At 45.6% G+C, this 12,522-nt stretch overlaps 1 protein-coding gene across 2 annotated transcripts in view; it reads right to left on the bottom strand.

The window, feature by feature from the left end:
• Positions 1-12,522, bottom strand: part of GPATCH1 (G-patch domain containing 1) — a 49,893-nt gene that overhangs the window by 31,311 nt on the left and 6,060 nt on the right. Inside the window, exons 2-8 of one of the 2 annotated variants that reach the window (XM_054464683.2) lie at positions 11,193-11,327; positions 8,607-8,692; positions 5,961-6,121; positions 5,208-5,305; positions 3,651-3,709; positions 3,022-3,261; positions 1,562-1,709 (exon numbers count right to left, since the gene is read on the bottom strand). In XM_054464683.2, the coding sequence (XP_054320658.1) occupies positions 1,562-1,709; positions 3,022-3,261; positions 3,651-3,709; positions 5,208-5,305; positions 5,961-6,121; positions 8,607-8,692; positions 11,193-11,327 (927 nt within the window). Of the gene's footprint in view, positions 1-1,561; positions 1,710-3,021; positions 3,262-3,650; positions 3,710-5,207; positions 5,306-5,960; positions 6,122-8,606; positions 8,693-11,192; positions 11,328-12,522 lie in introns of those variants that run through there. The other variant, XM_063658632.1, reaches the window with a different exon arrangement.

Below are 12,522 nucleotides of genomic sequence, written 5' to 3'. Positions count from 1 at the left end.
GGACAAGGACAGGCTGGGAGCTCAGTGGAAGGAGTGAGAACCAATCAGCTGGCGGCAAAGCTGGTGCACGAGGGAAAAGTGAAAGATGTGGCTCAGCAGGCAGACTTAAATATATGTCATTACATATCATTAATTATCAAAGGATTGATATATTAATGTTATTAATATGTTGTATAATATTAAATATAATTTATATTAACAGATATAGGATATTATCAATTTCATTCTCCCACCACTTTTAATAAATAATTAATAATTAACATATATCAATACATTATTATGTATTAATGTATTAGCATGTTACATAATATACTGACAGTACTGATATATTAATTATATAAAATATAAATCATATACAATATATAATGGTATATTGATTATAATATAGTACTAAAATTAAATAGTATATTGTGATATATTAATATATCTTCATTTAAGTTATATAAAAATAATCCATAGTTTGGGGAGATAAATCATAAACTATAGGGAGGCAAAAGAAAGAAGGCTCAGAAGCTAAATGACTCAGGGGAAAAAAAAAGAAAAACATTTGAAGGATAATAAAAGGAAGTAAGCACTAGCAGCCCACTGACCACCCAGAGGTTAAGTCTCCTAACACTGGGTACACATGCCCTTCCAGTGTCCTGTGTAAAACCCTGGGTTCCCTGTCATACCATCCCAGTCAAGTGACACATGACTGTATGATAACCAAAGAACAGTAGGTGCCACTTCTTCAGTCTTTGGGGCAGGTGCTATGCCAGACACTGAGTTATGCCACTTAATCCTCACAACCACCTCTGGAGTGGATTTTATCCTCACTTTACAAATGTGGACTCCAATGCCCAGAGAGGTTATGAGCCTTGCCTAAGGTCACAAAGCTGGGCAATGGAGAGCTGGCATCCAAACCCAGGTCTGACTGACTCCAAATCACATGCTGCTAATACCGACTCTACACTGTGTGGCCCTGCACCTCTTCTGGAAACAACTGAAATGTGACTTCAAACCACAGGATCTGATTCACCTTGAAATTTCAACACAGCGTGAAGTTAAAGTTGTGTTGAGAGATGTCGGCCTCTTATCCCAACAAGAACCTCCTCAGAGCCAGGGACTCAAGGGAGAAGATGGACTGGGCGCCCAGCTCCATCTTGCTGCAGGCTGTTGGTGTACCTGCCTCCTGGTCCCCTGGCCTGACCTTCTGACCTGCCGCATGTGTTGGCCTCCTTTGGCCGCCTGCCCAGTTCCTCGAGCTCTGGGTGCTTCCCTTTGACCCACTGCCAGCTCTGACCAGCCATGTGGTCACTGGTCCAGGCATTCCTCTTTCCCTGATTACAGACCTCTCCCTCCTTCCCACCTGGGCCCCACCTTGACAGCTGGCTTTGGCCTTAGCCAGGTCTGAATCCTGCGTTTGTTTCACTTCCCATGCTGGGCCTCGCTTCTTTGTTTTGTTTCTTACCGTGACTTTGACCAACAACAGAGGCTGGTGCTCCTGTATCGCTCTTGCAGCCCCTCCTTCCTGATACCCTGACACTTGGTCCTGCCATTAGGTTTGCGGCTGTCGAATTACCTTTCTGGTTTTTATACTGCCTGGGTGCTGTCCAGCCATAGAGTCCGTCTCCAGGCTCCTCGTCCCTCAGAACAGTGTCATACTTGGATAGAGTTTCTGTGGCATAGATATCATCATCTTCCTCTTCCAGGGCACCTACACCAAAAGCCTTTAAAAAACAAGGTTTCAAACTGAGTACAGGTGTTAGGGTATGTCTGGGATCTTCAGGGTTATAAAGCTACTTTAAGGATGTGATTGGAAACCACGTTAGCACTTCAAGATCACCAAGAGAGAAGTGAACGGGGGTCCCAGATCAATACACACACATAAGTTTTTTGGAAAACAATGACCAGAGGTGAATGCCATGTCCCCAGTGCCAACGCTGCCCTCCAGTCCCCACAACAGCCATGGCTCCAGGTCCCAGCACAAGAAGAGGAGTGGAGAACAAAGCCAAGCAGCAGCGTAGGGGTGGAAATGTGGCTTCCGAGAGGAGAAAGGCAGAAATGTTCATCGACTGATCAATGCGGCCTGGGCCAACGCTGGTGGCTGGGGTCTAAGGACCGCTGCTACTCTACTGCCCGCTGGAAGAACTCCTAGTCTCTGCAGGAAGGAGCCTCTAACAAGTAGCATTTTTGTTTAAAAGACTGAGAAAACAAACAAACAAACAAAAAAACACGTTTATAAAAAGAAAAGGTGGCCAGGCACAGTGGCTCATGCCTGTAATTCCAGCACTTTGGGAGGCCGAGGCAGGTGGATCACCTGAAGTCAGGAGTTTGAGACCAGCCTGGCCAACATGGAGAAACCCCATCTCTAATAAAAATACAAAATTAGCCGGGGTGGTGGCCCATGCCTGTAATCCTGCTACTCGGGAGGCTGAGGCAGCAGAATCGCTTCAACCCAGGAGGTGGAGGTTGCGGTGAGCTGAGATCGCGCCATTGCACTCCAGTCTGGGCAACAAGAGCGAAACTCTGTCTCAAAAAAAAAAAAAAAGTGGGGGGGCCAGGCGCAGTGACTCACGCCTGTAATCCCAGCACTTTGGGAGGCCGAGGCAGGTGGATCACCTGAAGTCAGGAGTTCGAGACCAGCGTGGCCAACATGGTGAAACCCCGTCTCTACTAAAAAATACAAAAATTAGTCGGGCATGGTGGCACATGCCTATAATCCCAGCTACTCAGGAGGCTGAGGCAGGAGAATCACTTGAACCCGGGAGACAGAGGTTGCAGTAAGCCAAGATCGCACCACTGCACTCCAGCCTGAGTAACAGAGCGAAACCCCGTCTCAAAAAAAAAAAAAAGAAACGGTAATAATGAAATGGTAAAGTCACCATTTTTAAAATGCATTTTAAGAAAGAATCTTTGACCTGATTCCATTTGAGGATTAGGGGGAAAAAAAGAAAATAAAGAACCTCTAAAAAGAAGAAAGAAAGAAAGTAGACTCATTTATCAATGACTCCCCCTTTATAAAATAGAAAATAATTTTACCTGGCCTGAAATTCCCAATTTTCTTCCTTTATTCAATCCAATTTCTCCAAGATCGCCAGCTCTCTCAGAACCACCACTGAAAAGATTAAAATGTTCTCCTGAAGTTCCAAACAGTGCCTGGTGGGGATCCAGGCCCTTGTAGGCCAGACCGTGCACATTATCTTTAGGTGTGAAATCCACAGGTGTGACATCTTTGGGTGCAAAGGTCACATTATCAGGCAAGTAGTCATCATCTTCACCCTATTTCCGTTTAAAGTAAAATTAAGGTGAGTCACTGAATCATGCAAAGTAAACCCACAAAATACTAATTGAAAATGCAGTGATTAATGCCACACAGAACAATTAGCAGACTTTCATTGGTGCTGTTACAAATGACTAAATCACTTTCTGGCACAAAGGATGCTAACACCAACTCCATTTTATGAAGCTGCACAGACCTGGGTATCTGTGGTGCTGGCATGTTGCTGAATATGTATGCTGATATAATGAGGATAGCTTTAGGGTATGAGTATTTCAATGTATAGTTATTGGATCTGATTTCTAAAATTGTCTCCAACCCTAAAATTTCACAGTCATACAGAAACAGGTGCTATTGTACCAAACTGAAGGTCAGTCAGACCGTGCAATACCTCAGATCCTTCCGAGCTTCCAGGGGGTAATGCACAGCCATAGATTTTGACTCCAGGATCTAGAAAAGAGATTTCAAATGCAATAGTCATGAGTGACTACAAATAGAAAACCCCAACCAGGCCGGGTGCGGTGGATCACACCTGTAATCCCAGCACTCTGGGAGGCTGAGGTGAGAGGATCGCTTGAGCCCAGGAGTTCAAGACCAGCCTGGGTAACATAGTGAGATTCTGCCTCCACAAAAAATTTTTTAAAAAATGGCTGGGCAAAGTGGCTCATGCCTGTAATCCCAGTACTTTGGGAGGCTGAGGTGGGGTGGATCACGAGATCAGGAGTTCAAGACCAGCCTGACCAACATGGAGAAACCCTGTCTCTACAAAAAATACAAAAAAAATAGCCAGGCATGGTGGCGCAAGCCTGTAATCCCAGCTACTCAGGAGGCTGAGGCAGGAGAATCGCTTGAACCCAGGAGGCAGAGGTTGCAGTGAGCCAAGATCGCACATTGCACTTCAGCCTGGGCAACAAGAGCGAAACTCCATCTCAAAAAAAAAAAAATCACTGATACTCTTCAGAGGTACATGGGTACATTTATAAAACGTGCTACAGCATTACGGTGAGAGGCAGATAACTGGGAATTGTTTTAGAAACAGGGTCTCGCCCTGTCACCCAGGCTGAAGTACAGCGGCATGATCACAGCTCACTGTAGCCTCAACCTTCTGGACTAAAGCCATCCTCCCACCTCACTCTCCTGAGTCGTAGCTGGGACTACAGGTGTGCTCCACCACGCCTGGCTAATTTTGATATATTTGGTACAGGCAGGGTTTCACCATGTTGCCCAGGCTGGTCTCAAACACCTGGGCTCAAAGATCCTTTCACCTCAGCATCCCAAAGTGCTAGGATTATGGGTATGAGTCACTGCACCCAGCCAAGAATCATTTTCTACCAGCACCTGCCCTACCTGGCAGTAATGTGCTCAATGAGTAACCAATACTGCCCCACGGCATCAGGAACCCAAAAGAAATGACTGTTGCCCTCAAAGAGTCACTTACAGTCTGGCTGGGGAGACTTAGGGCAAGAAATAAGGAACAAGTAACAATGTTAAACTGTGACAGTTTGGGGGAGGGTGGGAAACATGAACTCTCACATGCTGCTGGCAGAAGCATAAACTAGCACAAGCCTTTCTGGAAGCTGTCATGCATTACACATAAAAAGCCTTAGAAGACGCACATGCCACTGGGCCCAGCTATTTTGTTTATTGGAATTTGCTCAGGCAATCCTCAGCCTGGGCCTGGGCAACATGGCAAAACCCTGTCTCTACAAAAAATACAAAAAATTCAACTGGCGTAGTGGCACATGCCTGTGGTCCCAGCTACTTGCAGGGCTGACGTAGGAGGATCACTTGAGCCCAGGAAGTCAAGGCTGCAGTGCGCTGGGATCGCACCACTGCACTCCAGCCTGGGCGACAGAGCAAGACCCTGTCTCAAAAAAAATAAAAAATAAAAAATAAAAAACAAAGTACACTGCAGCAGTGATACCAGTTAATCAATTAACATACACACCAGGTTTCTGTCGGCGTGGACGTCTCTTTACTCGAGGACCAACTCCTTGTCCTTCTTTCCAACCCATTTTTCTTAGCAATTCGAAACCAACAGATAATCTAGGATAGCAAGGCATTGAAAATGAACTTTTCAAAATAACATTAACAAAGAGTATAAAATAAGCGGCTTCTGAGTTCCTGCTCAGTTCCTAGGCCTGTCTTGCCTGGGCCCTTGCCCTCACCCACATTACAACTGGCGTGACCCTGCCATTCCAGCCACAGCAGGCTGCGCTGGGGTGCACGCCTGAACTGGGGAAGTCAATCAGATGACCTCTCTCTTGGGCCTTTACGATGGGATCACAAGGACTCTAGACAGTCCTTGTCAAGCATGTGGCCTGGGAATCCCTGAAGGTCTAAGGCTGCCATATCAGGCCACAAGCCCAGGAGCACAACAAGGAGATACACAGAAAGTGAGGGTAGAAGGAGGCAGACAGGAGTGAGGCTATAAGGTCTGGAGGGGTGGTGGGAGAAGTCACTGCAATTCCTAACAGCTCTCCAGCCTCTGCGAGCCCCAGCAGCACAGCTAGTGGCTGGAGTTCTTAATCTGTCCGTGCAATGACAGTGCAAGATCCTTTAGGCAAAACCCCCTTTTTCACTTAGACTTTGAGCCTAAGAAGGCTTGTCTTACTTGCAATCAAACTATCCTTCAGCAAGAGAATCATACATATGCAAAACACCAGTGCTAAGATCACAACAGTCAGAAGGAAATGCTCACTTTGCTGGCGTTATGAGGTCATCAAGGAGGGTGGCTCCAGGAATAGGGGCAGTGGCAGCGGCCAACTGCCTGGCCTTTTCTCGTATTCTGTCTTTGGTTTTGGAGGAAAAATCGTCTGTGGTGACAATTGCTTTAGGTGCTATCCCAAATTCACTAAGATCCTTCAAAAAAATTCAAACAGAATTACATTATTTGGAAAGTGACTATACACAATACATCACATAGTTTTATTTCTGTTAAAAAAAAAAAGTTAAAACTACAAAATTTAGGTCTGGATCAGCAGAGTGACAGACATACACACTGACTCTATTTTTTATTTATTTATTTTTTTGAGACAGAGTTTCTCTCTTGTTGCCCAAGCTGGAGTGCAGTGGCGCAATCTGGGCTCACTGCAACCTCCGCCTCCCGGGTTCAAATGATTCTCCTGCCTCAGCCTCCCAAGTAGCTGGGATTACAGGTACACACCACCATGCCTGGCTAATTTTGTGTGTTTTTAGTAGAGATGGGGTTTCACTATGTTGGTCAGGCTGGTCTCGAACTCCTGACCTCAGGTGATCCACCCACCTCAGCCTCCCCAAGTGCTGGGATTACAAGCATGAGCCACCGTGTCCCGCCTCACACTGACTTTAGAACCTCATCCTCACACAAGGTAAAGCCAGTGGCCAAGGGCAGGGCATGATAGTCGCTGCTCATTAGGGCCACCCGGAGCATGACCAAGCTGGGAAGACAGGAAGTAATGGCCGTGTTCTTCTCGACAGTATCTCAAAGGTCAGCGTGAAAGGAACAAAGCTTGGAGTCCCAGCCAGCAAGCATTCACAAGTGTGAGTGCCAGGCCAAAGTCAGGTGCCTTTGCCTTTACTGGAGCAGATGTTGCTGGCTGCCTGTCCAACCATTGGCACGTTTCCTCTTTCCTTGCAGAGTCCTGATGTTGTCTAGGCACCTGCCTTCCTCTGCACCGCCACACACTGCAGGAGTGGTACTCCCAGTGTTGGGGAGGCAGGATTACGAAGTGGGGCTTTGTGTCATCTAAGCCAGTCATTTTGATCCCACTTTCCTTGCCAGGGACTGCGTTAGGAATGGGCATGTAAAACAATTTGTGCAAGCAAATGTAGAGAAAATTCATGGTAGGACTTATATGAAAGGCTACTTTGCTTTTAAGAAAAGAGACTGCCGGGTGCGGTGGCTCACACCTGTAATCCCAGCACTTTGGGAGCCCACGGTGGGTGGATCACCTGAGGTCAGGAGTCCGAGACCAGCCTGGCCAATATGGTGAAACCCCATCTCTACTAAAAATACAAAAATTAGCCGGGCATGGTGGTGCACACGCCTGTAATCCCAGCTACTCGGGGGAAGCTGAGGCAGGAGAATCACTTGAACCTGGCCAGCAGAGGTTGCAGTGAGCCGAGATAGCGCCACTGCACTCCAGCCTGGGCAAGAGAGCAAGACTCAGTCTCAGGAAAAAAAAAAATAGAAAAGAAAAGGGACCAAGAGGAAAGTTCTCTTGAGCAATGTCATCCTGGATGTGCCACCTGGAACTACTACAGCCATTTTGCAATCATGAGGAGAGGTAGTATAAGGACAAGCTGCCAACAGAAGACTGAGAAGACAGAGCCTGGGGTCTCAGCACATCTAGACTTCTTGCTACATGAGATATGTTTCCTTCTAGATGATGCTACTCAAAAAAAGAATGAGACTTCCTTCCCTCTTACCTGCAGCCTCACACATGCTGATATAAATGTTTTATTTAATCTTTTTTTTCCTTCAACTTTTATTTTAAGTTCCAGGGTACATGTGCAGGATGTGCAGGTTTGTTACATAGGTAAACGTGTGTCATGGAGGTTTGCTGCACAGATCAACCCAACACCTAGGTATTAAGCCCAGCATGCATTAGCTATTCTTCCTGATGCTCTCCCTCCCTATTTAATCTTTATCATGGGTGAATCCGCGACCAGGTTTTAAGGCAGCAGAAGTTTAATTTTAGTGCAGTCACTCACAGTTCTTTACTGCAGTGTGCCTGAGAGTTACTGTGGAAAGCTGCAGACCCAGCACCATGGATACTGAGCTTTTGAGGCAATAGAGGCTTTTTTTTTTTTTTTTTTTGAGAGGGAGTCTTGCTCTGTCACCCAGGCTGGAGTGCAATGGCACAATCTCGGCTCACTGCAAGCTCCGCCTCCTGGGTTCACGCCATTCTCCTGCCTCAGCCTCCCGAGTAGCTGGGACTACAGGCGCCCACCACCACGCCCGGCTAATTTTTTGTATTTTGTTCAGTAGAGACGGGGTTTCACCGTTAGCCAGGATGGTCTCGATCTCCCGACCTCGTGATCCGCCCATCTTGGCCTCCCAAAGTGCTGGGATTATAGGCGTGAGCCACCGCACCCAGCCACAAGGCTTTTCAAGTAAATTGCCTGTATATGACTTTCCCCTTACACTCTTGATTTTAGAAATTGGCCCCAGTATAAAATGCTCCTCCAATGAACAAGACTCTACTGATGTACAGGACACTGTACATCAAATACCTAAAAGATAAAGCCTTACAAACAAAGAGGAAATCGTACATTGGACCTTCTGGGGAGAGAGAAGGCACTTACAGCAACCAACTAGACCTGTCCCACCAGCTTATTGGCAATTAAAATTTTGCACACCCACCTCTTCATCCATAAAATCTTCAGGACCAAGAACAGATTTGTCTGCTCTGTTCTGTCGTGAAGACACAAAGGTAGAGGGTGTCCATCCTGAAAAAAAAAGAGTTTAGAACTTTACAATCCTAGAGAGTATTTGGGTCTATGAGTAAACGATTAAATAACATGTATGGACTTGAAATTCTCAATAACTATAAACTCTTAGCTACTTCCCATCTCACTGCTTATATAGACGTAATTATTCCACATAAATTTCTTATTAATCCCTGTATCCCCTGATGCAAAACTTAGTGGATACATTAAGGTTTCCCCATAAGAAAGTGAAACCAAGGGATATAGAATTACACATTGAAAGTTAAACTGAAATGAACACAAGCAGATCTGAGCGGACAGATGCAAGGTCACCTTAAAATGCAGGACCTGAGACCAGCAACCTCCATTGGCATATTAACATATCTAAAGAAATGATGTGATCGCTTCTAGGCCTTTTGGCTAAGATCAAGTGTAAAGATATGATGTCAAGGTGTTTTAATCAGTCACGATGGATAAAGAGAGAGTAACAGAAGGAATCCAGGCAACATTCACGGTACCCTGGCCAAAGACTCAACCTAGCAGGTCCAAGGGCAATGGCTCTGCCAGGCCCCCAGTTCCAACAGACACTGGAATCCTATAACTAATGGCCTTGTTCCCTGACCATGGTTACCGAGCATGTGCCATGTCCACAAAGAGGGAATGCTCTGGAGGTCACCTATGTCTGTAACCTATGCACATAAAGTTGTTTAGTTTTCTCTAAGAGGGATGCACCTCCTTCCTGATTCTCTCCAAGGGCCTCGTGAGCCGAGGCATCTGGGGAAGGTCTACTCTCAGTAGGCGCACCACTACACTAAAGCCTGGGTGACAGAGTGAGACCCTGTCTCAAAAAATAAATTAATTAATTAAATAAAATTGTAAGGCCAGGCACGGTGGCTCACGCCTGTCATCCCAGCACTTGGGGAGGCTGAGTCGGGTGGATCACTTGAGGTCAGGAGTTCGAGACCAGCCTGAACAACATGGTGAAACCCCATCTCTACTAAAATACAAGCATCAGCCGGATGTGGTGGCAGGTGCCTGTAGTCCCAGCTACTCAGGAGGCTGAGGCAGGAGAATCGCTTGAACCCAGGAGGCGGAGGTTGAAGTGAGCTGAGGTCGTGCCATTGCACTCCAGCCTGGGTGACAGAGCAAAACTACATCTCAGGAAAAAAAAAAAATTATAAAAGATCTAGCCCATCTTTTTCTTGATAATTGCTATGTGAGTTAATCAGTTCATCTTCCGTGCTCACTTCGGCAGCACATATAATAAAATCAGTTCATCTTCCATTCATAACTGAGATATAGAAAGCCATTTCTTCCAGTTCAAAAAAATGCTTCTAGATTAATATATTTTAAAACATACAATACTTTAAACAACTTGGCATTTATAAAAGTACATAACATAAAAGATTTAACTGACTTTGCCCCAGGTAGAGAGCACTGAGGAGCCAGTCTTGCTGTGGTCCCCAGTGTCTGAAGAGGGCACCTGGTGACTCTTCCCTCAGCACTAATGCCATGCTGGCTCCTTAATCTCTCTGACCCTTGGTGGCCTCATCTGCAAGATCCCTGTGACACCCGCCCTCCTCACTCACTCAGTCACGAGAGACAGTCAATGATTAACTGAAAGACTCTGTTTAAGAGTATTTCGTGAATGGCAAGACACAATAAAAACCGAAGTCATTATCATCATTTAATCATCTGATTAGGAGGTATGCATTTTTTTACAAAGTGGAAGAAAACTCTTTCACCATAAGGTTGCAATCAATGAACAAGATACAAGTTGACTCTGGAAACATCCAAATATCCAAAGAACACAAGAGGTTACAGTGTATGTTCAGAGAAAGCTGAGCGCGGTGGCTCACACCTGTAATCCCAGCACTTTGGGGGGCCAAGACAGGCGGATCACTTGAGGCCAGGAGTTAGAAACCACACCGGCCAACATAGTGAAACCCTGTCTCTATAAAAATACAAAAAAATTAGCTGGGCTTGGTGGCAGGCGCCTGTAATTCCACCTACTTAGGAGGCTGAGGCAGGAGAATCGCTTGAACCCGGGAGGCGGAGGTTGCAGTGAGCCACAATCACACCACTGCCCTCCAGCCTAGGCAACAGTGCAAGACTCCATCTCAAAAAAAAACGCAAAGGTGGCCGGGTGCAGTGGCTCACACCTGTAATCCCAGCACTTTTGGAGGCCAAGGTGGGCAGATCACTCAAGATCAAGACTTTGAGACCAGCCTGGCCAACATAGTGAAACTCCTGTCTCTACTATAAGTATTTTTTTTTTAAATTAGCCAGGTGTAGTGGCATGTGCCTGTAATCCCAGCTAATTGGGAGGCTGAGGCAGAAGAATCGCTTAACCCAGGAGGCGGAGGGTGCAGTAAGCCGAGATCACACAACAGCACTCCAGCCTGGGCGACAGAGCAAGACTCCATCTCAAAAAAAAAAAAAAAAAAGCAAGGGTGAGGGAGAATCAATATTTTGATCATTTGCTTTAATGGTATAATAGCTACAATTAGGAAAATCATACCTTCTTTTGAGCCAACAGTATTGAAGTATCCAGCAGAGAAACCTCCGCTAAAGGCCCCGTGGAATCGTTTATACCTTCCTTTTTCATCTCTGACAGTCTGATCCTGAAGAGGGATTGGTTTCTTTGGTCTTTCACCTAAAAAAAAAAAAAAAAGTTTTTTAAATGAAAAAGGGAGAAGGAAATGGTCGGTTCAAATTTAGGGAAAATGTCACTTTTTAAACATCATAAATTGTTTACTTCTTATAATTCAAATATAATCATTTAAATTGTTATTCCTAGATTTTACTACTTTATATAGCCTAGAAAACAATATATTTATAAGCTTATGTTATAATGATTGCCCTCTTTTCCCACTAAATTCCATTACAAAACCTGGTCAACATGGCAAAATCCCGGCTCTACTAACAAATACAAAAATTAACCGGGCATGGTGGTGGATGCCTGTAATCCCAGCTACTCGGGAGGCTGAGGCAGGAGAATCGCTTGAACCCGAGAGGTGGAGGTTGCGGTGAGCCGAGATCACACCACTGCACTCCAGCCTGGGAGACAGAGCGAGACTTCTCCCCCTGCAAAAAAAAAACAATTATATTGTCAGGAGAGTTCAGACAGATGAAATTGAAATCTCCTGGCTTCAAATGAAGGGCGCAGAAGCTGGGGTGGCACGTGGCAAGGAGAGAAACACTTCCATACCTTTTCTAGAACTTCATACCATCCCTGAATCTGGCATTTTTCCTTTGGTATTGCCTATTTTCCCCAACTCCTAAGAGTTTCCTTAATTTCTGTGAATTGGGCCGGGCGCGGTGGTTCACGCCTGTAATCCCAGCACTTTGGGAGGCCGAGGTGGGCGGATCACAAGGTCAGGAGATCGAGACCATCCTGGCTAACACAGTGAAACCCCATCTCTACTAAAAATACAAAAAAAATTAGCCGGGCATGGTGGCGGGCGCCTGTAGTCCCAGCTACTCGGGAGGCTGAGGCAGGAGAATGGCGTGAGCCTGGGAGGCAGAGCTTGCAGTGAGCCGGGATCTCACCATTGCACTGCAGCCTGGGTGACAGAGTGAGACTCCGTCTCAAAAAAAAAAAATTTCTGTGTATCTCCTGATTCCACAGTGTTCTTTAAACCTATCCCTTTTCCTACTTTGTTGAAAGGGCTGGGTTGTGACATCACACAAGCAAGGGAATTTAATCTAATACACTTTAGGCCTAGCCTAACAATTCCTTAGGTTTAAAGTCCCAGGTACTATGGCACAAATTACTGCCTCATTTTATCAACTGCAATCCAAAATCGTGAATTTATTTAAATTTTTTTAAAAAATAAAAAAAAAAATCA

Source organism: Pongo pygmaeus, chromosome 20 (assembly GCF_028885625.2).
Source record: "Pongo pygmaeus isolate AG05252 chromosome 20, NHGRI_mPonPyg2-v2.0_pri, whole genome shotgun sequence".
In the NCBI taxonomy this organism is placed as follows: domain Eukaryota; kingdom Metazoa; phylum Chordata; class Mammalia; order Primates; family Hominidae; genus Pongo; species Pongo pygmaeus.
This window is presented reverse-complemented; position numbering and strand designations above follow the sequence as displayed.